Source organism: Mauremys reevesii, linkage group 16 (genome assembly GCF_016161935.1).
Source record: "Mauremys reevesii isolate NIE-2019 linkage group 16, ASM1616193v1, whole genome shotgun sequence".
In the NCBI taxonomy this organism is placed as follows: domain Eukaryota; kingdom Metazoa; phylum Chordata; order Testudines; family Geoemydidae; genus Mauremys; species Mauremys reevesii.
The window spans coordinates 24,835,936-24,862,847 of NC_052638.1; the positions used below are offsets into that span (position 1 = coordinate 24,835,936).

General features: G+C 37.4%; 2 protein-coding genes across 3 annotated transcripts in view; one reads left to right on the forward strand and one right to left on the reverse strand.

Moving 5' to 3' along the window:
• Window positions 1-7,830, forward strand: part of TDRD12 (tudor domain containing 12) — a 161,779-nt gene extending 153,949 nt beyond the window's left edge. Inside the window, exon 34 of the mRNA XM_039503496.1 lies at window positions 7,609-7,830. Within this exon, the coding sequence (XP_039359430.1) occupies window positions 7,609-7,619 (11 nt within the window). The 3' untranslated portion in view covers window positions 7,620-7,830. The remainder of the gene's footprint in view (window positions 1-7,608) is intronic.
• Window positions 1,968-21,632, reverse strand: SLC7A9 (solute carrier family 7 member 9). 2 transcript variants are annotated; one of them, XM_039503512.1, is made up of 13 exons: window positions 21,493-21,632; window positions 20,330-20,458; window positions 16,422-16,569; window positions 14,829-15,071; window positions 13,711-13,836; window positions 13,254-13,353; window positions 10,919-10,963; window positions 7,979-8,102; window positions 6,266-6,369; window positions 5,399-5,495; window positions 4,387-4,536; window positions 3,472-3,646; window positions 1,968-2,080 (listed from the first exon to the last, which is right to left on the reverse strand). In XM_039503512.1, the coding sequence occupies exons 2-13, from the start codon at window positions 20,432-20,434 to the stop codon at window positions 2,016-2,018; spliced, it is 1,482 nt and encodes a 493-aa protein (XP_039359446.1). In that variant the 5' UTR covers window positions 20,435-20,458; window positions 21,493-21,632; the 3' UTR covers window positions 1,968-2,015. The 2 variants fall into 2 exon arrangements, with proteins under 2 accessions (XP_039359446.1, XP_039359445.1); XM_039503511.1 differs by having other exon boundaries at window positions 20,330-20,477.
• Window positions 21,633-26,912: the final 5,280 nt, after the last annotated feature.

The following is a 26,912-nucleotide window of genomic DNA, read 5'->3' on the forward strand; positions in this document are numbered from 1 at the left end:
CAAATAATGAATTCCTTATCTCCAGGGAAATGGAGTTTGCAGCTAGATGTATACATCTCACTTAGTCGTTGGTGGAACACACTCTCAACGGACTTGTTCGCCTACAGGTACCTAACCTCCCCAGCTGCTGCTGCTGCTTCCCACTCTTCTGATCCTGTGGCCATGAAATGAGATGCCTTTTCCTGGGATTGGAGTAAGGAGTTTAGATATACGTTCCCTTCTATTCTCTTACTGCCGAAGATCAGGACAGACAAAGCAGAGACCTTTTTCTAATCCCTCCCTAGGTGATCACAGAGGACTTAGTTCTGTGAACTCTTAGCCATCTCAGTGGGCCAGAGTGTCTCTTTCTCTCTGCCCAGACTTAAGTTTGTCAAGGTTCAGTTCCCTTCCACAACCTAGCCTTTATGAACCTCACAAGCTGGAGGATGAGTGGTCTCTGCTCCTAGCAGATTATTTCTTGTGTGACATTGCTAAGGTCTTGTTGAATAGTCAGAAAACTTTGACTAAGGAGACATACTCCAGAATCTGGGCGACCTTTTCCGACTGATCATTCTAGAAACAGATTTCTTCTTCCTCCTTTTTTCCTTTAGCATATCTTAGAATATATCCTAGCGGGTTTCAACAAGCTATGTTCCATCAGAATACAGATCTCTGCTTTTAGGGGCTCTTGGAGGGTTTGCTTCCTTGGGATCCAATGCATATGCTACCAAGTTTCTCAGAACCCTTGGCCTAAAAACCCAATTTCAGAGCCATTTTCCTTCAGTGGGACCTTCATGGGTCCTTAAAAATTTCTGCTGTTCTTCCTTCAACTGCTGAGAGCTATAACCCTGGAACTATGTGAACGCTCATGATTACCCTGCTAGTTACTATTATTTCAGCTTGTGTTGGGGGATTCACATTCCTTTTCAATCCTGCTTATCTGCAGTGTTTCTAAACAAGTTAGTATTTCATTTGCTTCCAGAATTCTTTCCCAAGGAAAGTGTGCTAAAAGGTGTTCTATCCACCTTTTACCTGAACCTTTCTTCCAGCCTCAAGTGCACTCTTCACACTCTCTAGATGTAAAGACAGCTATCAAGTTTTATTTGCTGCTACTTGCAGTATGTTGAAAGTACATGTAAATCTGACTTAATGGGTAGTTAAATCCCCCCCACTTTCAGAAAGGACACTCCACCTGTCTACTTCTTGGTTAGGGAGAGCAAAAGCCATAGACTTCAGGAACTGCAGGACCACCACCTATTATTCACCTCATGCCTTCTTCAGTCACTACTGAGTGGACCTTGAGCCCTCTGTGAAGGCAGATTTTGGCTGTAATGTACTTAAAGCTGCATCTTGGAAAAACCCACCTCCTTGCTTAGAATATTTCTTGCTTTGTCTGCTTACTGTTCTATACTTCCAGCAGGATGGAGGGGAAAGGGAAACAATCAACAAAGGAAAGTTACTCACTAGTTAAGTGTTTTCCAGTGCATGCCTGCAACCTTCACTTTCTGTTTTCCTTGTCTTTTCTTCTGGGGATTTCCAGCTTTTGATCTACCTGACAGGTTGAGGTTGGAGTCATCCTAATAAGCACTTAGGCTTTCACTATGCTTTGCCTGTTTTTCCTGATAGATCATGCTATAAATCCTTTCAGCAGGATGGCAGAAGAGGAGGGATTCGGACAAACTCCTTTACTGGTGAATGAATTTCTCTTTATTCACCACTACTATAGCTGAAAATAGTTCCTATTATGTATGTGCAATCTGCTAATATGTTAAGTTCACTTTAACATATTAGCAGAGTAGCAGTCAAAACAGTGAAGCCATCCAGATCTAGATAGAACTCCAGGCACAGAAAACTTCTGATTCTCATGTTCTTAAGATAATATTGAAAACATATTTATAAATTATAATTGTTGCAAAAATAAAACTGCACATCAGGATGAAAAAGTCTGAATTTAGCAAGCATAAACATTCAGACTATTCAAGCTGCCTCACAAACATTATAGTACTTAAAAATAGACTACTGGAAATCAAATCTCTTTATTCAGGAACTTTCTCTGGTGGAACAACTTCTAGAAGCATCTGAAGATACATGGTGATGGGCCCTGAAAATAAGTTACTGTGGTTAGAGATGTTTAACACAAGTTTTAAAAGGCTTTTGGCAATGTTAACTGTATATTTTAGGTCAAGTTTACACCATTTCAGTAACTCAATGTAATGTTACATGCATAAGCATTTATTTTCCCCACTCTACAGACGGGGAAGACAAAACTTGCCTATGACCAAAGAGTAAATTGGTAGCAGATTTGGGACATAGGTTCTGAAACTGCAGCACCCCCTGGCTTGAAGTGGTTTCCATCATATACAGGGTTTACAGTTTGGTTCAATGGCTCTTAGCACCCCCGTGTACAAATTGTTCCAGCACCTCTGATTTAGGATGTTAATTCAGAAATTCCAGGCTCCCGATTTTGTGCTCATTATAGTAGACCACGCTGCCTTTCATTATGTAATATAAAGTAACTTTAGTTTTGTGGACAGATGGATTTTTTTTAAGGAATACCAACAATGTTGTGGGATTTATATCCTTTTAGAACCAGTCCCACTTTCCTTTTCTAAAGTGTCTCATTGCATCTTCCATTTCCCCCAGAAAATAGATAGGAATTGTACTTTTAAAGAAGACTGTAAGTCACTTCATAATCAGACTTGTAAGGGCACTGCTAAAACATAATCATTTTCCTCTCACTTGCACACTGTGGAATTTTGAGTGCCTGGTAGCAGGGTCCACATGTCCAATCAGCGCATGGCAAACTAGTGCACTGTATATTTACATCCCAGCTTGCTGCACACTAATCCTCTGTACACAAGCCCTAAGGCTGTCATTTTAGTTTCCATTTCATGCTGTTAATTTTGTCTTTGTTAGACTGATTGTGAAGATACTAAATCTTGAAAGAGATCTGAGTGCAAGGTAAGTGCCAGAACAGAAAATAGCTAGGTGTATTTAAAGTCACTTCAGTTACTGGCCAGAGCATTTCCAATTTATTTCGACTTCTAAATTACCCAGGAGAATTGAACGGTTCAAAATTTCATCTTAAATAAAAACAAAGTTAAAATGATATTGCCAGTGGAAACTTGCGGTAAGCTATTTTATATAGCCTTTGCACTGATACACTGATATGTATAACTTTTCTTCAAAGCATTTTATGAACTAAATCTCATCAAATCTTGTTATCTCAATTTGTACACAGGAAAAAACTGAAGCAAAGATGTAATGTGCCAAAGAGCTTGAATTAGAATTCAATAGCTCCTAGCAATTTTTGCTATGCTTATATCAAAATATCATGCCTCTCTCTGTGTAAGTTAGATGTGATGGTTGAATATAAAGAGAATTTTTACTCAGGGGAGAAAAGAGTGTTTGCTACATCTTAGAGGTATCTTGTTGTATGCCTTTTTTAATGGAAATCTTTGTTTGCAAATCACTTGTAATATATGTACTTACTTGATATTTTTTGAGCCCAGTTGAATTTAAAATGAATGAAAAGGACATAAAATATAAGTCCTCCAAGAATAAATAAAACACAGTAGAGATATGCCCATTCAGGTTCACTGATGATTGGAGCCAAAACTAGTAAAATGGAGACTATTGTCACTAAGACGGGAATGACGATAGGTATCTGTAATAAACAAAGCACAAAAGTATTCAGCAAATTATGTGGCCATTTTTTCTTGATATTGCATGCCTTTACTACATAGCTTGTCGAACGTGAGAAGTTATTTTTACCTACTTGTTCCTGATATTTTTTAAGGAATATTCAGAAGAGTTTTCAGGAAAATAGTGAAGTGGTTGAGAGGGTCAGCAGCAGCAGAGGGTCAGTTTGGCTATGTCACAGACCAAGACCACTCTGCTAGAACTGTAATGAATTCACTGTAAATCATAAACCTGAACTTCAATAGGATGAACTCTCCAGAAGGATCCTGCCCCCAACTCATTCTGACCTATCATGGTCACTCTGGTTGCAGCCTCCCACCCCTTCTTCATTATCTGCAGCTAGATTTCTTTCCTTTTTCCCTCACCCTTTCACTATAGCAGGCAGCAGAGGCGTGTCAGTATGGACAAGATGCCAAGACCTGTACTTCTCTGACCCTCTGCCTGTCTCTCTGTTCATTCTCAAGGGAACAGAAAAAGGAACTATACTAAGTAGTAGTTTCCTGGGACAAAACGATCTTCAAAGGAAGAGGATTGACTTCTCTAGTATGTTTTTCAATATTCCAAACTCCCTGGGCAAGTCCATGCCTTCTTGTTAATGGGGGTGGATGAATACCAGTAGTGGAGAGCCACTTTTCGTACCATCATGAGGACCATGATTGATTCATTTTTATTATGTTTAGAAATGTGTTCTAGTACTGAACTTACCTTGATTGGTCTTTTGAGTTCTTTTCTTGTAAATCTCATAACTATGAGTGCAAATACAGTCAAACCATAAAATATCCAGACGGCAAAACTAAAGTAGTTTATGAGTGTATTAATGTCTCCAGGGATGATATAAATAATAGCAATGGCACCCTAAAAATAAAATATGAAAATTAATGTGGACTTGATAAGATGGTCGTTGTAGCAAGGAAGAATGGCGCTCTCACTTTTATGGAGGGCACAGTTTTACATTCAGTCTGATCCCATATATGATGAGTGTATGTGTTTTTGTTCTGCTTTGTGGTGAAGATTCAGTAAAAATTCAGCATACTTGGCACCCTTTCCTGAGAATCGCCTGATCCTGCAAACATTGTGCTTAATTTTGAATATGAGTAATCCCATTAAGGTCATGCTTGAAGTTAAGTATGCGCATAAGTGCTTGCAAGATATGTGCCAACACGATATAAATCATCTTTCCTGCTTGTATAAACCTACTTGCTAAGCATGATGAAGTGTTTGTATTGATGCTACATATATACATAATGAATCTGTCAAATTTATGACACCTATTTTACAGGCCATAAAAGTTTTTTCAGGAAAAAAAAATTCCTAGATTTCTTGTATTCACAGAAACTCTGCAGTGAGACAGGTTGACCATCAAGATAATTTTACTCTACATAGCTCATTTTCACTGTCAGTACCCTTCTTTCCTAAAACTGAAGGAGTTGCATTTTAACATTTCAATTCTATGAACTTTAAAACATGGAGAATCTGCATCTGGTATGGAGTTAGATTGAAGTTTATCTGTTTTTATGTATTACATAGTCTTTTTGATGTATAGAAGAATATTTCAGCTATTTCCCTGTATATGTAACTATATGTGCATGAAAGTATGTGTAGGGATAGCATGTTGAGATCGCCATTGTGACATTTTGAAGAGCCAATGTAACTTCACATCTGAGTGTATTAGATTTTTTTAGCTGAAAACTTTTTCTTGCTTAGCATTCATACTTACATAAAATATGATAGCAGGTGCTGGGGTGAAACGTTTAACACTAATGTAAGACAGCACCTTTAGCATGTGCCCTTCACGACCTGCTACGTAAACAAGTCTGACAAAACAAAAACACGTTAAGCTGGTTAGTGGGGCATCTACACAGATTCAAGTGGCTCTATTTTTCAGATAACTCCAAATACTTAATATACTTCACAGAGTGCCATTTAACTATTAATATAGATCTTTTTATATGGCTACATCTAACTAAGTAATATCTATATATGCTTCTCAAGTGCATCAAGGCTAATTTAATATTGCTAGAGTGTAGGGAACAATCACACTGGTTGTGGAGGAGGAATTATAACTGCGTTCAAAACAAGTGCCTAACTCCATTGAGCACAGAAGTGAAACTAGTTCATTAATTCCGAGCAAACCATTGTTTTCCTCTCCCTTAAAAAAAATTCATCACATAACATTTTCAGCACAAATGTAATTTCACGTTGTATGATTTTAGGGATTTAGAAACCTTGTGAAGTATGATGTTTTGCAAACCTCTCAAATATTTGTACATACACAAAACTAGTTCAAAATATAACCTTTAATTTTTTATTTTCAGGTGACTGTTATTTTTAAAGAACTGGTTTTTTTAGCTGAAAGAAGCCTGTACTTGTTTACAGGCATTTTAGGAAAATGTTTAATTCCTTATTTTCTAACTTTCTCAACCTTTCATAGCTACTGGTCATTGCTGAGGATGGGCTACATGACTAAGTTTGCAGGTATTTTGTTCAATCATTTGTTTAAATTAAACCCTAGACTTAGAAGACATTATATAACTTCTATCTGTAAATCCAATTATGTATTCTGCTATTTAGAGTTGAAATTTACCTGCCAGCAGTAAAACAGGTCCCATTGGCTGCTCCAATTGTAGAAAAGGCCACAAAGAGAGGAACTATCCAAGAAGCTGGATAGAGGACCCGATCACCAAATGTCTGGGAGCAGAGGATTAAAATATAGACACGTTAATATAACATTTATCATTTTTCCACTGTGTGGTGTGTCCACTGGGGTAGGAACCAATCAGATATACAGTAAATGAACTTAAAAAATATATTTTACCTTTCCAAAAAATCTATATTAATATAATTTTACATAGCTTGCTTTTATCCCAAATTATTTTGCAAACTATATACAATAATTATTTCACCTACCATTCTAATGAAAGAACCTTGAGACTACAACACAATAGTTGTGTTACTATGATCCAATGCTACTATACAGCAATTTAAGACAAGAATCTAAGGCCTGGTCTACACTAGGGGGGGTGTCAAACTAAGGTACGCAAGTTCAGCTACGCGAATAGCGTAGCTGAACTCGAACTACCTTAGTTCGAACTACTCACCCGGCCAGACGCCGCGGGATCGAAGTCCGCGGCTCCCCCATCGACTCCGTCACCGCCGTTCGCGGTGGTGGAATTCCGGAGTCGACGGGAGCATGTTCGGCGTTCGAACTATCGCGTCTAGATTAGACGCGATAGTTCGAACTCCGAGAAGTCGAACTCTATGCGTCGACCCGGCAGGTAAGTATAGACCTACCCTAAGAGTATCACATCCAACTGAAAGTAGAGGAAATTTAGATACTGAACATGTCAAATTGGAATCGGATCAAGATACCTGCACTAACAGCCTTACCTTTGCCAAAAGTGGCATGGGAGCTTAAATATAGGTGAGTCTCAGGGCCTCTCTTACATGTCTTATCACAAATGCCAACCATATCACTCCTTCCTAAGTACCCTATGTTTTCTGGGTAACCTGCCATCCTGCCCTGACATTGCTTAGCTTCTGAGATCAAATGAGATATTTCTGCAGGCTTATATTGTCAGTGTTGATCCAGTTTGATCAATTTAATAGTAGCTGATGTAATACCATTGATATAATTTAATAATATGTTGATAGGGACACTCAAGACTAGTAATCCTAAAATCAGATTACCTAGCTGCATTTGAAGTAAAGTATGCATGCACATTGCATCAATCTCTGCTCTGCAGCCATTTTTGAGAGTAGGCAGGATATTGAAATATACCAGAATCCAGCTCTCTAAAAGCAAGTGTCTATTTGCCTGTATGTACAATGTTCATTGGTATATGAAGTATTTCTGCATGGATGCTCTTCTTCACTGTGCTGTGCATGCAGAATGCAGCATGTCATGAATTGTTTGTTCTTCCCCCCCAGAACTAATGTAGAGATGGATACAACCAGGGATTCAGATGTTTACCAGTGAAAATAATTGTCATGTCCCCCTCACTAAGCATTGTGGAGTAAGAACATCACTAAACGGCAAATACACTGAAGATTTCCTGTAGAAGATAAGATGTCTCATGCATACTAAATTGTCACTTTCTACAAACCAATTTCAAAAAGATACGTTTACCTCTGTGACATAATAAAAATATTGATAGAGTTAAAAAATGTACAATGGTAGTGAAAAATTCTTTCCTGAAAGCTAAGAAAGTTAGTTGTTTTTTTTATGATTGGACTCAGCCCTGCAACAAAAATAGTGTCTCACTTGGTACTTCTAATCACAAAATGAAAAGTTGCTTACCACAGCGACCGCCTGGGACTGCAGAAGTTCTGTTGAAGTCATTATTGTGAAATATGAAATATTAATCAGAACATAGCAAACTGAAACCAATGGGATTCCAATGATTATAGAAAGTGGTAGATTTCTACAGAATGTAAAAACATAGTATCAGCATTTCTAAACCACTAGGCAGTTTTATTATAATGGACTGTAGACTCTTTCCTGTTTTAGTTCAAATTTAGGATTCTAAAAAAAATCACAGATATCTTAACTAGTAAATATTGTATATGAATCATTGTGTTAAGACTGAAGGATCGCTGTTCAGGACAATCACGTTTTTAGGAATTCAGTACCTGTGTTACTTATGCTATCATGGATGATTAAAATTGAAGGAATTTTTAAAATTTAAATTCCTTTTTCAACATTTATGCTATTTGTTCTCATTTTTCACTAACTTGAGTAAAGTGAAATTCCAGTTGGATATTCCTAGTGCATGTACTTTCTAGTTCTCATGTAATAACATAGTAGCTATTCACTCATGGGATTGATGCAAAGGTGAATCACGACTTCATACAAATTGGATCTGACTGTACCTGACACACTTGTATCTGGCAGAGCAGATCAATGCTCTGTGTGCTCTGACTAGAACAATATGTTACATTTACTGGATTTTTGCAACTGCTGGGGAATGGGTAAATCCCCAGCCTGCCCTGTTTTTATTTCCATTTAACAACAACACATTTTTGTTCCTCTTACAATTTGATAAAATTTGTTTTTACAAAGTCTACATTCACAGGTATTTCTTTTTGCAGCCAGTACCTCAAGTAATTCATACTGATGGCTCCTCCTCTTACCACAGGTGATTGGCAGGCAGCTGATGAGTCAGAAGAAAAGGAGAGTTCCCTTCCACAAGGGCAGAGTAGTGCTACTGTGCATAGAGCCTAGTTTCTGTTTTGCCTCATGCATGAGGAGCATGATGTGCAGCTCCTAGCAGGGACTATTTTTCTTGGGAAGATGCATGCAAAACCGTGGGTAAAAATTAGACCTTATCAGCTGCTCTTTTTGCAGTGGCCAGTAAGCAGATACAGAAGGGACCTATGGCCTGAAATGCCTGGGCATGTCTCTCTTCCACCTGAAGACCCAGCTGACTGCCGAGTCTAATAATACAGATGTCTGCTACTTTTTTCATAAACAGATGGTCTCTTATTTCTGACTTGGCTCACAGAAATAAAAGTAAAGCCCTCCATGTTGTTCTCTCCTGGCACCACAAGCACATGAGTTTCTCCCCACATTCAGACATCCTGCTGCTGGCTCCCCTCTGATGGTGCCTTCCCCTCCCCTGTGCCTTCATTGATCTAGAGCTGGCTTGGAAGCCAAAGTTTCCACAGCTGCTGCCTCTCTCACTTGGCCTAACTGCAGAGGTCAGTCCCTCTCTAAGGACCACAGGAACAAGAATCCCTGTGGAAAGCAGCCATTCTTTGAAGCCTGAAAGTTCTTCCTTTCCAAAAGAGTACCCTACCCCCTCAAAAATCTTGACTTCCCAAGCATGTCTCAAAAGGAAAGGATCCTGCACGTACTTGCCCAGGTTCAAGCATTTGCATAGGGAGGATAATATCATTCAGTCAACTGATTACCACTGAGACTGTTTTGTAGTGCAAAAATGCAAAGCATCTTGAAAATCATCGATTTCTAAGTGGATTCAACAAAGTAAAAGCCCATCAAGACCAAGGGACAGGCTGCCTCTTGGGCAGGAAAATTGGGGAGGAGGCAGCCTCTGTAAACAAGATTTACATGATCATCTGGAAGTGCAGATGTTTAATTAAAATTTAGTAAGCATATGGATGTTGTTGCCTTATCTAATGCAAATTTTGGCCAACACATTCTAAATTCAACAAACTCGTTTAATCCAGTATATTTTTAGAGAGTCTTGGCACAGAGGTTTTTTCCATCCTAGTTCAGCTGATTGGTACTTATATTTAGAGCCCACTCATATGGATTACTGGGGCTACTTGCTCAGAAAAGGGATTTGTTCCCTATCTGTAAAATTGATCTCTGGGAGAGTAACTCCAGTAGTCCATATGCCCACCTAGTTGTTATTGTTTCACATAGTTGGTGTTGGATGATAACCAATTCTCTTAGTGAATTAATTCTAGGGGAGTCACTCTCCTGGTTCCTCTGTGTGTACTAGCAGCAGTGACTTCTTGTAGTGGGAGCCTCTTCTTTTTCTGTACTGGCTGACTGCCTGTCAATCACCTGTGAAGAGAAGTCAGGGTTACTAGACTTACACTTTGAGAAACCCATTTTACAGGTTGGGAAGAAATCTTTTTTTTTAATTGTCATTAATGTAACTATTGTGCACTCTTAAGATTTTCTAGAAGAGACTAGGAAGCTTGATGCATGTGTCTCTAGGCCTGCGATTACTTCTGAATTAACTTTTGGTAGTTTCTCTTGACTTTAGAACACAACTTCTCACTCCTAATGGGAATTGTGTATGCCCATTGAAGGGAATGATATAGTCTGTATTCAGGCAGTTTTCTATACTATAGAGGGGCTTTCCTCACTATTTATTTATTTCGATAATAAGAAGATTGAAACCTCCCTGAAATCTGTGTGGATGCTAATCCAAAAATTAAATAATCTATTAAATCCAAAGTAGCAGTCAGCAAGGAGATGGAAAAGAATTAATTAGCATTCATTCTCTGTACTCTTTTGCATTGTAGTGTCATGGAAATGAATACTTAATTAGAGATGATTCACAAGTATACAATAATCAGTGTAAAAAACAGAATAAATGCTAATAAAATTATTCCTTTGTGAACAAGCACCAAAACGTCTGAGTGCTCAGTTCTTAACCAGAGAGAGAGTAAAATATGCAGCTGCTATTAAGACTTCTAATGATCTGATAGTGGCATTAGAAGTTGTGCCTTTCTTGCTTTCTAGGTTATCTTTTGGTTGTCTCACCTGTAAGGATTTTTAAGTTCTTCTGTAATGTAATTGAGTTGATTCCTGCAAAAAATCCATTAGCAGAATGTTACTCGCAATCAGATCCTGAAATGCCAAATTACTTGAAAGTCAGGTCTTTATTTCTGACATCACTGTTGCTGCTATTCAACCTCTAACAAGAAAAAAAAAAAGTGTCGACCAGGTAAGCTCCTTAACTTAAGCAAAGCATATGACATGGAATTAGATCTGGGTTCTATACCCAGGTCTTTCTCTGTTTCATTATGTGATACTGGACAAGTCCCTTAACCTCTCCATGCCTCACTTTTCTCATCTGTAATATGAGATGAATAATGTCAATGGCATTGCAAGGTTTAGGGGGGTGGATTTTTTTGTAAGTGCTTTGAGTAGAAGGGGCTGTAGCACAGTGTGGTGTTAAAGTGTATTGCTCAAGTAATGTGTAATTGCCAAAGTGTAAGAATCTAGCTAGAGTACTGCCAGTACATCAGACAGACAAATTGCTTGGATTAATGGCAGGTTTTCAACAAAGCTCACGTGCCACAAGGTTGCTTGTGACCTTCACAAGTGCTGGAAAACGTGAATCTTTTCTAATAATATTTGTACACCAACTACAAACCTTAGTGCTATGGTGACCATATTTCCCAAAGGGAAAATGGGACACCCCCAGCTGTTCACCCGAGCCCCCGCATGGGGCTAGCATCTCCACTTCCCCCTCTGCATGTTCCCTTGCACCGCACCCCACTTTTTTGACAAAAGTAAGCATTTCTCCTGTTTACTCTTGCTAACCGATCAAGTCAACCAGAGCAAATGGGACAAATGCCCACTTTTGCACACCAAAAAAAAAAGAAGTTGGAACAGGGCTTAAAAAAGGAATGTATGGCCACCCTACCTAGTGCTTTAGTGCAAATACTTTCATTTAGCAATTAAATAATGCAAGTTATATAATCTCTTATCCACAAGGCTTTCATGAAAATTTTTATAAAGTTTTTTTTTAAACCACCAGAATGACAAATTTAAAATATTCATTTTCACTAGACTTTTTAAACTAGACTGTTTTATGCACATAATTGTAGAGGATTGAAACAGATGTGGGTTTTTTATGCTTCTGTGATTGATAGAAATGTGAAAAGAGTTGGCAGTTATCTACAGATATTAGAGACCAATTTTCAAACCCGAGTGGCTAAAATTAAACATTCAATTCAGTATTTCGGCATCTAAATAAGGTTTAGGCGGTTAGCTAAATAATGGATTTTAGGTGCCTGACTTTAGGCATTTGAGTTTGAAAATGTAACCTTGAAAGATTAAGGTCCCTATTCAGCAAGGTATTTAAGCATAAATATATTCAGAAAGTGTAGACTTCTTGGGTAGTTAAAATAATTAAGTATTGGGAAATACTATTCTGTAGTTTTCTGTTGGATAGTGGGGAAATAATTTTATAAAATAAATCTAGAAGCATTCAAATTTCATATATTTTAAACATAAAGCAGTCACTTTTAGCTAGGGCTTTAGAGTCCAGTGGGTAAACAGATGTGGGAATATGGAAATATTGTTTTGGACACTGGAGGGGGTCCTTTTTTTCCCTCAATACAAGAGAAATGGAACATGAAGTAAATAGTAATAAAAGATGAACCACATGGGCTGAAAAATCCAATGCGTTTTTCCCTAGTTCATATCAAGAACTCATACATACACAGTCTATAAATATATCCATAGCCACATATATATTTGGCACTAATAGATTGCCCATATTGGCGATTGTTACAGAGAGGCTAAGGACATGAAAATCTGTAGAGATGGTCCCACCAGAGTAGGATTGAAGCAGTGTATAGAAGCTTGCACTATGTTCTATTCAGGATATATCTGTTCATTGAATTAAAATAAGATTCAGTCTCAAATGCTAATAGATCAGTCTGACATTTCTTGAATACTAAAATTCATACTACTTCAGAAAAATGTTTTGTATGTGATGGTAGAGTGAGGAGGTTAAAAACAAACTAACTTCCAAGTGACATTAGGGCAGTGGCTCAAATTTCTGAATGGAAAGAATGTAACTTTATGGTCCTACACCAGCTTCACCCCCACAGTATCTGAGCACCTTATGCCATGTATCCTCTTGTGGTCTAGTCAGGTATCTCCCCCCTAGGGCATGGTGCTTTGTTTGGTTTTATTTTAAGGTGGTGGTTCTCTTTTTCCAATGCTCTCTACAATTATTCTCCATAACAAAAAGTCAAACGTCAACTTTCCCAAATAAGATGTTTAGGTGAGTTTTACAAGAAGAGATAAAATCAGTTAGACTCTTAAATAGTAATTGATAACAGTAATAAAAAAATCTTACCATCCATCATAGGCCCAGAGTCCATTATAAAATGCCAAACTGATAGAACCAGCAGAAATTTTAGCATCATTGAAAGAGTTTTTAAAATTTTCTGTTTTTCCTGCAAATGAAACAATTGATACTGAACTATGGTGAGGCAAAATGAAACAATCACCACTGAATGAAAGTAACATTTCATGATCATCTTTTATTTTGTATAGCACTTTGGCAGTTAAAGTGAACACTTAAATAGTAACTTTTTTCCTAATTGGTCTGTAACGATAAATTTTTCCCTCTGAAAAGACAACAGGGCAGTCAACGGGATCTGGTATCAAAACCATATTAAATTAGAATAATCTGATCATTGCTTGTTTGCTTTGTTTTTCAGTGAATGATCCAGTAGCAAGTCATGGCAGAAACAAAAGTACTCTCTAAATTACTATATTTGTAAATCTAAAACCAACAAAAATTAAATTACCTTTTGCAAGGAGAACAATTCCACTTACAATAATGATTATGACAATGATCATTTTAGCAGCAGTGAAAAAATTCTGAACATAGCTCCCCAACTTCACACTCAGTGAATTCACTGTGGTAATAATCACTAGGGGAAATAAAGATTATATTTCTCAGTTTAAATGCCATAAATCATAGCACTATAATAATTGAGTTTAAAGACACATTCACAATATAATTTTTTTATCTTCGCTTCAGACACTCAAATCTGTATATCTTGTTTCTTTCTTATATTGGTTTGTAAATTCCATGTAATTGTTGCAATTTCCTGTATTTGATGGATTGTTCTAAATGAGAACAATTTTCTGAAACTGAGGATTTCTTGGCAGTCTCTCTTGAAAAATATTTTTAAAAGTTGGGATAACTTTTGATTTAGAACAGTGGTTCCCAAACTTGTTCCACCACTTGTGCAGGGAAAGCCCTTGGCGGGCCAGGCCGGTTTGTTTACCTGCCGTGTTCACAGGTTCGGATGATCGTGGCTCCCGGTGCGTCCCTCAGTGCATCCCTCAGCCCGCGCTGCTTCCAGCAGCTCCCATTGGCCTGAAGCAGCGAACCGCAGCCACTGGGACCCATTATTGGCTGAACCTGCGGATGTGGCAGGTAAACAAACCGGCCCGGCCCACCAGGGGCTTTCCCTGCACAAGTGATGGAACAAGTTTGGGAACCACTGATCTAGAAAACAAAATACAAGCTTGAACCATTTTGTTCTTTTCATTGTTTCCTAGAGATACACATGCTTCTTATCTATACGCCCTATTACTGATACGAGCTAACTGCATAAGGAAGAAACCTGATTGTTTAGACCTTCTAACCCTAGAAGTGAATCTTCCTTTAAGTTAAACCCACCATTTCTATCAGTGTTATCAAAGATATTAGATATATTAGGTATTAGTCATCATCTAGCCTTCTTCCAATGCAGAATTGTTCCCGCTGATACAGTTTTCTGTATAGTTTTCTGTGCATACTAGGTTTTAATATTTAAGAGATGAGGCTCCTACTACTTTCCTGGAAAAAATAATTCATGAACGCTACACAGTTTCATAACTCAGCCCCCTTTTAAAAAAAAAATAGGGATCTTACCAATGGCAGCTGCTGCAAGACACTTAATGACTACAACGGGTGGATCACAGCCTGGATAAAAAGGAGCTGAAGCATATTCTGCAAAGCTGAGACAAATGATAGCAAATGAACTGGGTTTGATGACCAATAAACTAGTCCAGGAAAACAAATATGCTGGAATAGGACCAAATGCTTCCATAAGGTAAGGATATTCTCCCCCTGATTTTGTGATCATTGTGCCTAGCTCAGCAAAACATAGCGCACCTGAATAAAAAGAAGAAATGCAGTTAAGTCAAGTACTTTTAGTTCATACACTTCTTTAAGGTATGTTAGGTTTTAATTAGCTCATGAAACGTTATAATTAATATAAAATTAAAGAAATAGCTATAAACACATGCTATATTTCATTATATTTGTATAATATCATAAGTAAATAGTGACTGAATTTTTTAAAAAATTATAATTTGCCAAAGGCAGTTCCGTAAGTTAGAAAATTATTGAAAACTAACAAGTTACTGATTAGATCTTATACTTATGAGTGCTTAATTTGAGACTATTTTTGCAGACTCAATTTGTAAACAATTCTTGCTAACTTAACTACGTTTAGTTGCTTAGAACTGAAAGCAATATTCCAGACACAGGTCCCTCCAGACTATGTAGAGGAGAGAGTTTTACCTCCTCGCTCCGTGATGTGTGTATAATTAGTTCAAAATTGCATTGTATTTTTTGCTCATTTATTGCATTACAAACTCATGGCTAATTTTCTTTACATTATAACAAACTCATATTTTAAATTGTTACATACTCAGAATTTTAATCTATAACATGAAACTTACTCCTAACTTATTCTTTTGGATTAATTCCTTGTTTTTTAAACCCTTTATTATATTGGACTTCCAGGTAGCTTAAGATATTTTTGGCAAATTTTTCTATTTTAGTTTTCTGTTTAGAAACTCAGAATTCTATTAGGAAACAACAGACTAAAGGAAAACTGCACCCAGTACTGCTCAGTAGTTTGAAAACTCAGGGAAAAAAGCAGCACAAGTCACAAAGCACAATGAGGAGTTGCTTTCAAATACAATTGGCATTCCTGAGCTTATGGATGGCAACTTGCTGAAAGTTGCATCACTTTTTCTCAGAGCCCAACAATAAGAAACTATACATTTATGTCCAGTTTTAATGTTTAACATCTCATGTAAATATTACTTGTTTAAGGCCAAATTTAAAAAACTATCCTCTAATTTTACACCTGCAAACAGAGCTTTGTACAATGAAATTGTGGAGGTAGGTATGCACTGTGGGCCTTCTGCTCCCATTGAAATGGGTTATTTTGTCATTCAATGGGAGCAGATTATGTCTTGTTTGTGCTCCCGTTTGGTGGGATATGCAAAATAGGAGGCTAGATCTAAAGGTCAAGTGAAAATTTGACTTGTACAATTTTCTTCTAATACTTAATGTTCTTTAAACTGCTTAATTTGTGGCAAGTTTTTGCCCAACTACTGGACACAGTGGCTGGCTAGCATTTTGGTTTGATGTGAGCAGAACCATCTAATTTTCATAATGGGATGCAAGAGGAAAACTGGAAATTAAAGACTTTTCCTTTTTTTTGCTTACCTAATGTAGAAAGAATTCCGCAGGCTGCCCAGATGATTAAACATGGCCCCACAGCTCCAACATTGGCAAGTACCGACTTTGGAGAAATAAAGATGCCTGAGCCAATAACTGTACCAACAATAACGCAAATCCCACTGATCAGGCCCACCTTGAAATGAATGAGATATTCCAGTAAGGTAACTTAATGTTAACTTATTGTGCTATTTTACCTTATGCCGTTAGATGAGAGAACAGTCACCATTAGTAATTTTTCTGGCATCACACAAGCAGCTTCTGTTTATTGATCTATTGATAGACATGCACACAACTTAACTGCATATCTGCTATTTTAAGACATGTTTACATGCCATAATACAGCATAATGGCCACCTTTCTCAAAAACTCAATATGACCTTGTGTATCTAAACAAATACAATAAACTGAAATGGCAAAAGACAACAGTAGACCTCAATGATTGTTGGCAAATATTCATAGGCCATAGATGACTGCTATGCAAAATAGTTTTGAATTTATTCATCAGGCTTGTGTTTTTAGAATAGCCTTGAAATTGCTTCTGTATTTTGAGATGCTTTTTGTTTTAAACAAGACATATGTTATATCTGTTTCCTAGTACAAAGCACACATCACATTGATAGTTGTCAGCATTCACTGTAGAAAAATGGGGCCATGCTGAGGGAAAATAAAAAATTAGAGAGTTGTGCTCAGTTGATGAGAGTAATTAGTTACTAGTTTGTGGAATCAGAAACCTACATGGTTAAAATTCTAAGAAGCCTTATCATATCCTGATCAGACAAGACACAGATATTAGTTTGACAGTGGAATTTACTAACTTTGCTCTCATCTGATATCAGAGAGGGCACTATAAGGGCAGGTAAACTTAGAAGTAAATATTTGAAATATTAACTATTATATGATCCTTTGCTTGCCCCATGACGACTGATTGCTTTATTGACAAGGAGACAAGCAGAGGCAGAGCCTGGCTAATATAGGTTTTCCCCCCTCCCATGGAAATGTTGATAATTTATGTCACTATTCTAACTATTTCACAGCTGATAATTATAGTAGAAACATGGGACTGTGCGCAGATCTTAAGCTAAGTGCCACTACATTTCTCTACAAATCTGATCTGTCCATTGAACACAATGCACAGCAATCCTATCCCTGATACAGTGTTCCATAGTTGCTACTTTCAGACCAAGAATATGTTCTGTCATAATTGGGTAGGATTCCATTTAGTTTCTGTATTTTGATCATGCTATTGAAGTGGAAGATTTTTACTCATTTGGATTTTGGCCAAAGTCAACAATTTTGGTGGATAGTTAAGGAACATGCAGTCCTAACATACTGTTCCAGCATGCCTGTTTGTGATGTTCAGGGCCAAAAAAACTCTTTGCAGTCCTATTACTAGAAGACAAAGTGAATGGAAGTAAGTGAGAACGCTATTACAGTTTTCATGATATTGTTATTGTTGTCTGCAATAAAAAGCCATGTGTGAGATCCTGTGATGTGTGTTCCAAATACTAACCAGACATACTGGCCAATACTGAATTTTTCTCACACTGCAGTATTTCAAGATTGTCAGTTGTTAGAACAAGAGAGAATCTATAATTAACTTAAGGATAATGATTACAATGCACTTTGCTTGTTTGTTTGCAGCATTAAAACTGAACCTATTAACTGCATAATTTACAGCTTACAGTGTGCCACACGTTCACCTTTATCCTTACTAACTGCAGTTATGTCGTAAGTGGGGAGCAGAACAAATATACACACTCTCCTGTCTCTAAAAGAGCATCCCCATGCCTGTTTGTCATGTGAAACTTATTGCACACAAACTATTAAATGATTTAAGCACTGTTTGGAGTATTCTAAGATATATATATAATCAATTTGTAACCATTAACACTAGAAAAATGTGTGAGTTGAATACTGTGGTTTCTGTATTAGTGTGCAGCTTTCTGGTGTTTGAAGCAAATAGTCAGACCTTTCCTAAATGCTGATCTTGCTGGAAGGATACAAGTTGCGCGGTACCAGGCTTGTTACAAGTTTAAGGGTCTGATCTTGCAAAGTACTAAGTTCTCTCAACTCCTATGAAGTGTACAATGGAAGTTGAACTTACTCAGCACCTGGCCAGTAAGGGCCTTCAGATGAACACGGATTCAGAAAATAAAAGATTCAGTTCCACTGTGTGGTCCTGTAAATGTTTTGGTATTCTGTGCTGAAAATCTGATCCCTGTAAGGAGTTCCCAAAATACTCTTCAGTGACTCTCAGCTGATAAGAACTCAAAATGTCTGCTAAATAAAGAATTACACCCTTTTCTTGTTCCATGTGGGATCTCTCTCCTCCCTTTACTGTTTATACTGGAAGTTATATACACACAAAATAGTGATGATTAGAACAGTTTTCTTCATGTTGGAGGTGCTCTCTCTTACTCTAAAGTGGCCTGAGATGCAAGTGTAGATTAAGATTAAATGCGACTCTGAGCCACCATAAGTTAAGGCACCCCCCAAAAATCAAATCTTCCCCATAGGATGGGCTTCTTCCATTTGCCCTCTTAGCCACCAATGGACTTTTGGTTTTTCATTGATATTTTGATGCCTCATGCTCCCTCCCACCACCAAACCTGGATTACAAACATCTCTCCCACCATGAGATCCATGAGATATTTGAGACCAGTCAGAGAATCTTTTTTGAGAAATTGGAGGGGATATTGTAGTTTCCTGTCAATGGTTAGAGAATACAGTGTATAAATACATATTAATTGAAATAAGACTGCACTGAAAACATGTGAGCAGTGTAATGAGAGCTCTACAGGTTAGAGAGGTATGAGCGACAATGCTGAAGTCTCTGTCTTCCATAATGTTCTGGGATATTCTCTATGGCAATTGACTGGTTACCCATTGGCTAGTTAAGATCCTCACAAATGAGAATGAGGAACTGTGATACATGACAGTATGGGTAACATTTTCAAAAGCAACTAATGGAGTTAGGAGCCTACGCCTATTGAAAGTCCAGGGAACTTGGGCTCCTAAGTGGCTTAGCCACTTTTGAAAAGTTTACCGTATATGTCACTGTATCTGTTGTGTGCCACTCACCAAATTTTTAAGTGGTTTTCAGACTTTGAGTTAGATAAACACAATTTTTTTTTCATATAATCGATTGGAACTTTGATTTATGACTAGAGCTGGGAGATAACAATTTTTGAGTCTTCAGAAGTTTTCCTGTTCCACATCAGACCTAGGACCTTATACATTTTTAGAGAGAAGAAGGAAGGAAGAAAGAGTCACCTAAATAGACAGTATCCTGGGATGTGGGAGACCCAGTTTCAAGTCCCTTCTCTACTTGATTTGGAGCAGGGACATGAACCTGAGTCTCCTACACCCCAGATAAGTGCCCTAAACACCAGGCTGTTCTGAGGTGTGTCTCTTTCAATCTCTTGTGTTGGAGTTGTTCCACTTCATATCAATAAATATTCAATGTGTCAGAGAGAGAACTACTATATAGTCAAATGGCTAGAGCTTTCACCTGGGATATCAGAGAGACCAGTTCAAGTCCCCACTCCAAATCAGGAAGAGAGGGTATTTGAATCTGGGTCGCCCACATCCCAGATAAGTGCCCTAATCACTAGGCTGTTGGCTATCCTGGGGGGTGTCTCCCCTATATGAGCTTGAGAAAGTTTCCCAGCAAAAGTTTTATCAACAATTGATACATTTCCTTGAAAAAATTTTGTTTTGATGAATCAGCATTTTCTGCCAGAAAATATTGTTAGAAAATTCTCAACCAGTTCTACTTATTACTAACACAGAAATCAACCACAACCTAACTGAAATACTTGTGCTTCTCTGACATATTTAGCATTGCTATACAACCCTCTGATTAAGGTAAATATTTTAGAAAACATTCTTACCTCTTTCTGTAGATTCATAGTTTTGGACTCTTTACTTTGGATGGATTGTTCATCTCTTTCCCTGTTAGTCTCTCCCTTTCTTTTTCTCATGTTTTCTTCACCCATTTGGCTTATTTGATGTTGAGATATCTATAGATATTAAACAGAACTAACAAATATTTAGTTTTATTTTACTATTCTCTACAGTCAGATTAATATACAAATATGAATTTAAACATTTTACAAAAATTTAATCTATTTTTCCTCATAGTAGTAAAAACTAATTTTTCAAAAGGGTAGATACACACACTTGTGCATATTGGTACATCTCCTTTTCACCACCATTAACATATGCATAAATATTCATTTGTTCAAGAATCATGCTAATTGGACACTCAGACTAGGTACAGAAATGTGGACTAGGCTGTTTCCCAGAATGTTTAAGTAACGTATTGTTAACTGATGAAGCAAGTTGCAATTTAGGAGAGAACAGATTCTGGTACTCCCAAACCTAGTCAAATAAAAATCCCATCTGATTCTAAATCTAAATTTCTGGAAACCAAAATGTTGAAGATAAATTTTGCAGTTGTAATTTAATACATTTAGTACATGATGTTTTAACTACCCACATTTCTTGGTCAATGTTTTGTATATGGTGAATAATACTACTTAGCAGTTCTGTAGTACTTTAAATATAGGGTGACCAGATGTCCCAATTTTATAGGGACAGTCCTGATAGTTGGGGTTTTGTCTTATATAGGCACCTATTACCACCACCCCCACACACACCCCGTCCTGTTTTTTTTTAATACTTGCTGTCTGGTCACCCTATTTAAATGTTCAAAACACCGTGCCAGTAGTAACTACTTCAGCTCAATGATCCAAAAAAGTTTTTCACAAGAAGGTGTTAGAAATCAAAATAATGCCTCTGCATGTGATTACCTATAGCAGCAATGTCTGTTAAGAAACACTTTGTCTGCCAACCTGATGGTCTAGTTAAAAAAAGCTCCAAATAAGTGTAATTGACCGAATGAAATAGTCAGGCTTCAATGAAAATGTTGCCTGCATAAGGATTGCAGGACTTGGCCATCAGATTTTATTACAATTCTTTGCCTTACTCCCTACCTGAGAGAGAACTTTATTGAGAATATTAGTCTAAAACATTGTTAGCAATGTGTACTTACCTTATTTCTTTATATTTGTTTGTCATAAATCTGGCCACCGAGCTCTTTGTGTGTAGCGTTTCTTCACCGCTCCAGTTAGATATAAGAGTTAATCAGCAGGGAATGTCCATGTCTGAAGGCTGAATATCAGAAGCGGAAGAATCTTAAGTACAGAGGTTATAGAAGGTAATTATTAAACAAATGTGTAGCCAAGAAGCTTTGAGATATGAATCCAAGATAAACGAACAGCTGAACTAGTTTATTTGTAAAAACCTCATTGGTTTGATCCATTTCTATGTACAAATTGTTTCTATTAATGTTTTGCTAGCATCTAAGTATTTTATTACATAGTGAGAGTGACCTGAGATTCTGGTAAACTCAGGGGGTTTTTTGTTTTTTTTTTTGTTTTTTGAAGTGTCAAAGTCTTTCTAATTCATAAACTTTGGGGAAAGATAACTTTGGAAGTGATTATTTTACTATTGTGGCCACTCATTGTTTACTGTACTGAATGAGTTCTGCAGGTGATAACTATATCCCATAGAAGTTGTTCATTTATTTTGTCTTTTAGGTTGGAGAGTGTTAGCAGAAGCCTTCAGTTTTTTTTCATTAAACTTAAGACAGCTGAGTGAGCAGGTTGAATTCTTTTCATTCATAATTCCAATTAGATTTTTCATTTTTCTAAATGTTTAAACCTGCTTTTATGAAAAATATGATCTTTTAATTTTTCTACAAATGTGTATCCAGGCTGAAAGCATGTTTTTTCTAAAGATTGAAGGACTCTTTCACTCATTTCTGCCATAATCCTTTAAACTCACAAAACAAAGATTACTTTAAAAACTCCAAATCTAGGTGCCACTTTACACCACACATTTGTAAGTATGCAAATGCATAGTAAGATCAAACAAACTTTTCCCCATAGTATTACCTTAGTTGTTCTTGAGGAGTAAGTGGAAACATTAAAGATCATTTGAATAAGATGAAAAAATGCTTTGTCACCCTCTTTTGCAACTTGTTGATATATTAAAGAAGGCCTGAAAGGTAGAAGGATATAGGGAAGTGTCCTACCCGAAAGGTAGGAAGGATATAGGATATTGTTTGTCTTTAAACCTTAGAAATGTCAGGAATATAGTGTCTGAAGTCTTCTGATTATGCTGGAAGCCTCATTGAAGTTATCTGAGATGTGGGTTGTGAGAGATCTTTGCTCTTGTTTGAAGGAATGGGGGAGTTTGATCTTTAACAGTTTCTCAAGTATTTGATGTGTGTATTAACAAAACAAAGTTTTAAACAGTCTTTATAAAGATAACTTCCCCTCTGAATCAGGTTTCATATGCTTGATACCTGTAGCATTAAAGGTCTCAATCACTTCTGATGTCTCCTCCACTTTTCCTATAATACAACACCTAGATTTCCAATATGAAAGAATAATAAAAGATTAAAAAATAAACAAAACCACGCTATCAGACCATTGTCATCCATTATAACAAAACCAAAAGAGCATCAAACTTTTCTTTTTCTTGTATAGGTCACCTTTAACTTGACATTCTCAGGCTTTGTAAGATTAAAATATAAAACAGCTGCAACTCAAAGACAACAGCTACAAGTCATTTAAGAACTTTCTGGTGGATATACATGATAGTCTATCTCAACTTTAACACCAAGTTAATGAAGTTTTTGCCTAGGAATTTCCTTAGATTTCAACAAATGTCTGAACATTGGTCAATGTCATGGGTTCCTGCAGACTTTGCAATCTAGGCAACATTTGAGAGTATTGAGATGTGGGTTTTTTAATTTGGGAGTGATATCCTGTGTGCTGCTTGCATATAGATACGTGTATTGTAACCTCCCACAATTTTCAAATTTTGTTTCTGTTGTACCCCAAGAGCCATACTCCACTTTTTCTCTTTTTTTCATCCCAGTTGCCAGCACCAACATCCTGGATATTTTTGCAGCTTTTGACCAAGACATCAACATCTTGAGAGCCACCCTAGGTATATGTTCAGAGAGTGTGTCTAGTGACTAGAGGACTCAGGTCTGTACCATTGCCTTGCTGTTTGGCCTGAATTGTTTTGTTCCCTCAAAAATAAAATGGATAATTATAATATTAACCTACTCCCCTGGGATATTTTTGGGGTTAATCTTTTTAAGATCTTCTCCTTAAATGAGAGCTGCATATAGAATTACAATTTATTATGAGCACTTCTACCAACAGAGCACCCCTTCTTTCATCACTAGGGACAAACCACCCGAACACTAGGAGATCTACTGAGATGCCACCTATGGGCAGGAAACAGTAATGCTTAATGTGATATTCCATGGCTATTGAAGAGTTACTTCCTTGATCTCTGCAGCCACTCATGGGTTTGACAAGGAACTCGTAGAGATTCCTAGAGAAGCAGGGGCTCCTTTGAGCTGAATATGATCCTATCTGAACAGTGTAGGTTGCTAATGTTGAAACTATAAGGTACACTTAACTGCTTTCTCAGTGTAATCATAAAAGAGTAATTTGTAAACTTCAGTGCCTAGTAGGGACAATGCTATTTATATAATTATTATTGCAGTCAGTAATATCAGGTTAAGGTTTGGTAGGGGTTGGTATTTACTGCTTGATAACAGTGCATATTCTACTCTGGATCAATGACAATATTCTAATGTATTGGAATGACTGTTCAAACTTGGATGAGACTTTAGTTGGGCCTTGTATTATAAGTATTTCGGAATGGAAACTTTCTATCTTAGCTTTATCCTCATGCGGGTTACTTTCTTTTAACAGGGAGAACAATGTGTTAGCTGTACTTGCTCCTCTCTGTGAGTCCTGACTTTAATGTATTTAAACAGTCATTGCTTTAAGAAGTGACTGTAAGTACTGACCTCACCTTTAAAAACTTTTCAGGTTTGTCTTTGCAACTATTAAGAATGACCACATATTCTCTGTTCTTCTATGTATTTAGTATTGGAAATACCTGGGGAAAATTGCAGCAATGTAATGTTGTTTGCTTACAAAAGTGGATCAGAGTTTTGATTCGGGCCCATCTCTAGTACAATGGCTGCCCTTGGAATTTTTTCACCAATCACTCATAAACGTTGGGTTCAGATATAAATCTGAAAATTTTAATCACTCCCTTAATTTAAAATAGACCAGATCAAAACTTTAGATCCAGCTCCCTCCACCACTCCCTGTTAAGTTCAGCCCTAGATCCACACTCTGTGGCCTAGATCTGGCTCTAACAAATAGCTTTTTTAAAGCCACAAAGAAGCCATGTTAGATACACTATATACTCATCTAATTCCATTTGAAATGTTTGTACTTTCTAGTGATGGTTTGTTTTCTTGGTAGTATTGAATATCATCTTAATTAATGTTTACTTCTAATATTTGTTAATAAATAAAACACACTCCAGCAATATAAGGATTAAAGTGTTCTCCCTAGCATCTCTGCCAAGTGTTCACTTGATCCTCAATTATTGACGTTCAATGGTGTTTCTCTGTGGTGGGTACAGATAACTGTAATGCCCACTGAAACAATCAATGCTGGAAGTCTGAATTTTTTAATGTTTGGTTTTGCAATCTTGACTGAAAAAAAAAAATCTCTTCTTATTTCTTCACCCGAATGTTGTACTTCAGTATATCGGCATGATTTTGTGGCTACCCAAATCTTTTATTATTCTATTTATTTTATTTCCATATAGAGTTAAGCCTTACTGTCTAGTATATTAGGCATATTTTACAGTGGGTATCCTACTGAATTCCCACTGGTGTTTTCCCAGAAAAGAAAACAAATGAATCTTGTGTATCATGAATGTGTTTAGTCTGAGAGTTTTGAAACTTGCATTCTCAAGGTGCAGTCTCTACATGTGTTCAAAATATTTCCTCTCCTCTCAGGACACAGTTACTAAGCTGCAACCAGCAGGTAGATCTTACGTCTTAATGAATGTTTCAGTTGTTCATCCCTACCTGCAGACCAATCTTAGTTTGAATATCCTCTTTCCTTATTTCTCTACATGAGAAAAATCTCTAATATTTGTTCTCTCTCAGTATAATTATTGTCTTGATTCAAATTAGGGCCAGAATCTAACTCCTATGACTGAGAAAGTGTAAGTCAATGGGCCATTCACAGGTTTCATCTATAGAGCTCCTATTTCACATCCCATGTTAGTGAAAGTGAGTTTGGTGATCCTTAATTTCACAGAATCACTAGAAAATTCAATAGGTTTTGAGCCTCTGGACTGGAATAGTAGCAGGACAGGTTAGAGGTCAGGATTGAGATTTATTTGCAAAACTGTGAGGAAGCTTACACACCACTAGTGCCATTAGCCCTTCTCTTTCATGGGATTAAACTCATTCTTGGAATAAAACAAAAATAATGGTAGAAACTCCCCAGCAGAAATGTAGTTGTCTTTCCTCCTAACATGGTGCTGCCAGCCTGTGCTTTCTGAAACACTAAAAGCACGAGCTGTCTCATAGAAAAAAAACACCTTTTAAAAAAATTTTAGTGTTGTGAGAGGGTGTAAATTAATTGTATTCCTCAGTGATGAATCTAGTAGGGAGATGGCATATGTCCATCCAGTGCCATTCTGATTCCCATGAAGAGGATGCAGCCTGCATCACTGATATGTACCTTCCAGGTGTTTTGCTATGTGGATGGGGCAATGCATTCAGGGACCTTCTCACAAGGACCTCTTAAAGCAGTATTGGAATCTCTCCTACTCTTGGCAGAGATTGAAGTGGCGCCATCTGAGTTTGTCAGAAGAGGGTTCTATTCCAACTATTTCCTAGTCCGCAAAAGAGACAGAGGAGGGAGAGCAATCCTCTGTCTCAGAAACTTGTTCACCTATCTCCTTTCAAAGCATTTCAGATCATGGATGTCACCATGGTTACATCCCTAGATCCAGGAAACTGGTTCACCACCTTCAACCTACAGGATGCATACTTTCATGTAACCATCCACCCATCCCACAAGCATTTCCTACATTTTGTAACAGGCTCAGATCATTACCAAAACTGAGTGTTCTCCTCTTCGGGATCTGCACAGCCCGGAAGGTCTTTACAAAGATTGTCGTCTCAGTGTTAGAAGCACACCTACATCACTGGGATATTGTGGTATTGGACAACTGGCTCCTCAGGAGTTGGTCAGCTCTAGAGGGTAAGTTGGCAACGTCCAGGGCGCTAGCTTTATTTCAGTCCCTGGGTCTCCATATCAATCTGAAGAAGTCTACAGTGACCCCAATCCAAAGGATAGACTTCATCAAAGCTACTCCAGACTCTCTTACTACAAGAGCCTACCTGCCTAAGGAGAGATTCTCTATTATGTCCAGTTTAATCTCAGCAATACAGCACAGCCCACAAACAACTGCAAGTACCTACCTACAGCTCTTGAGCTGTATGTCAGCCTTCACATTTGCAAGACTGCACCTCATGTGTCTTCAGATGTTGTAAGTTATGTG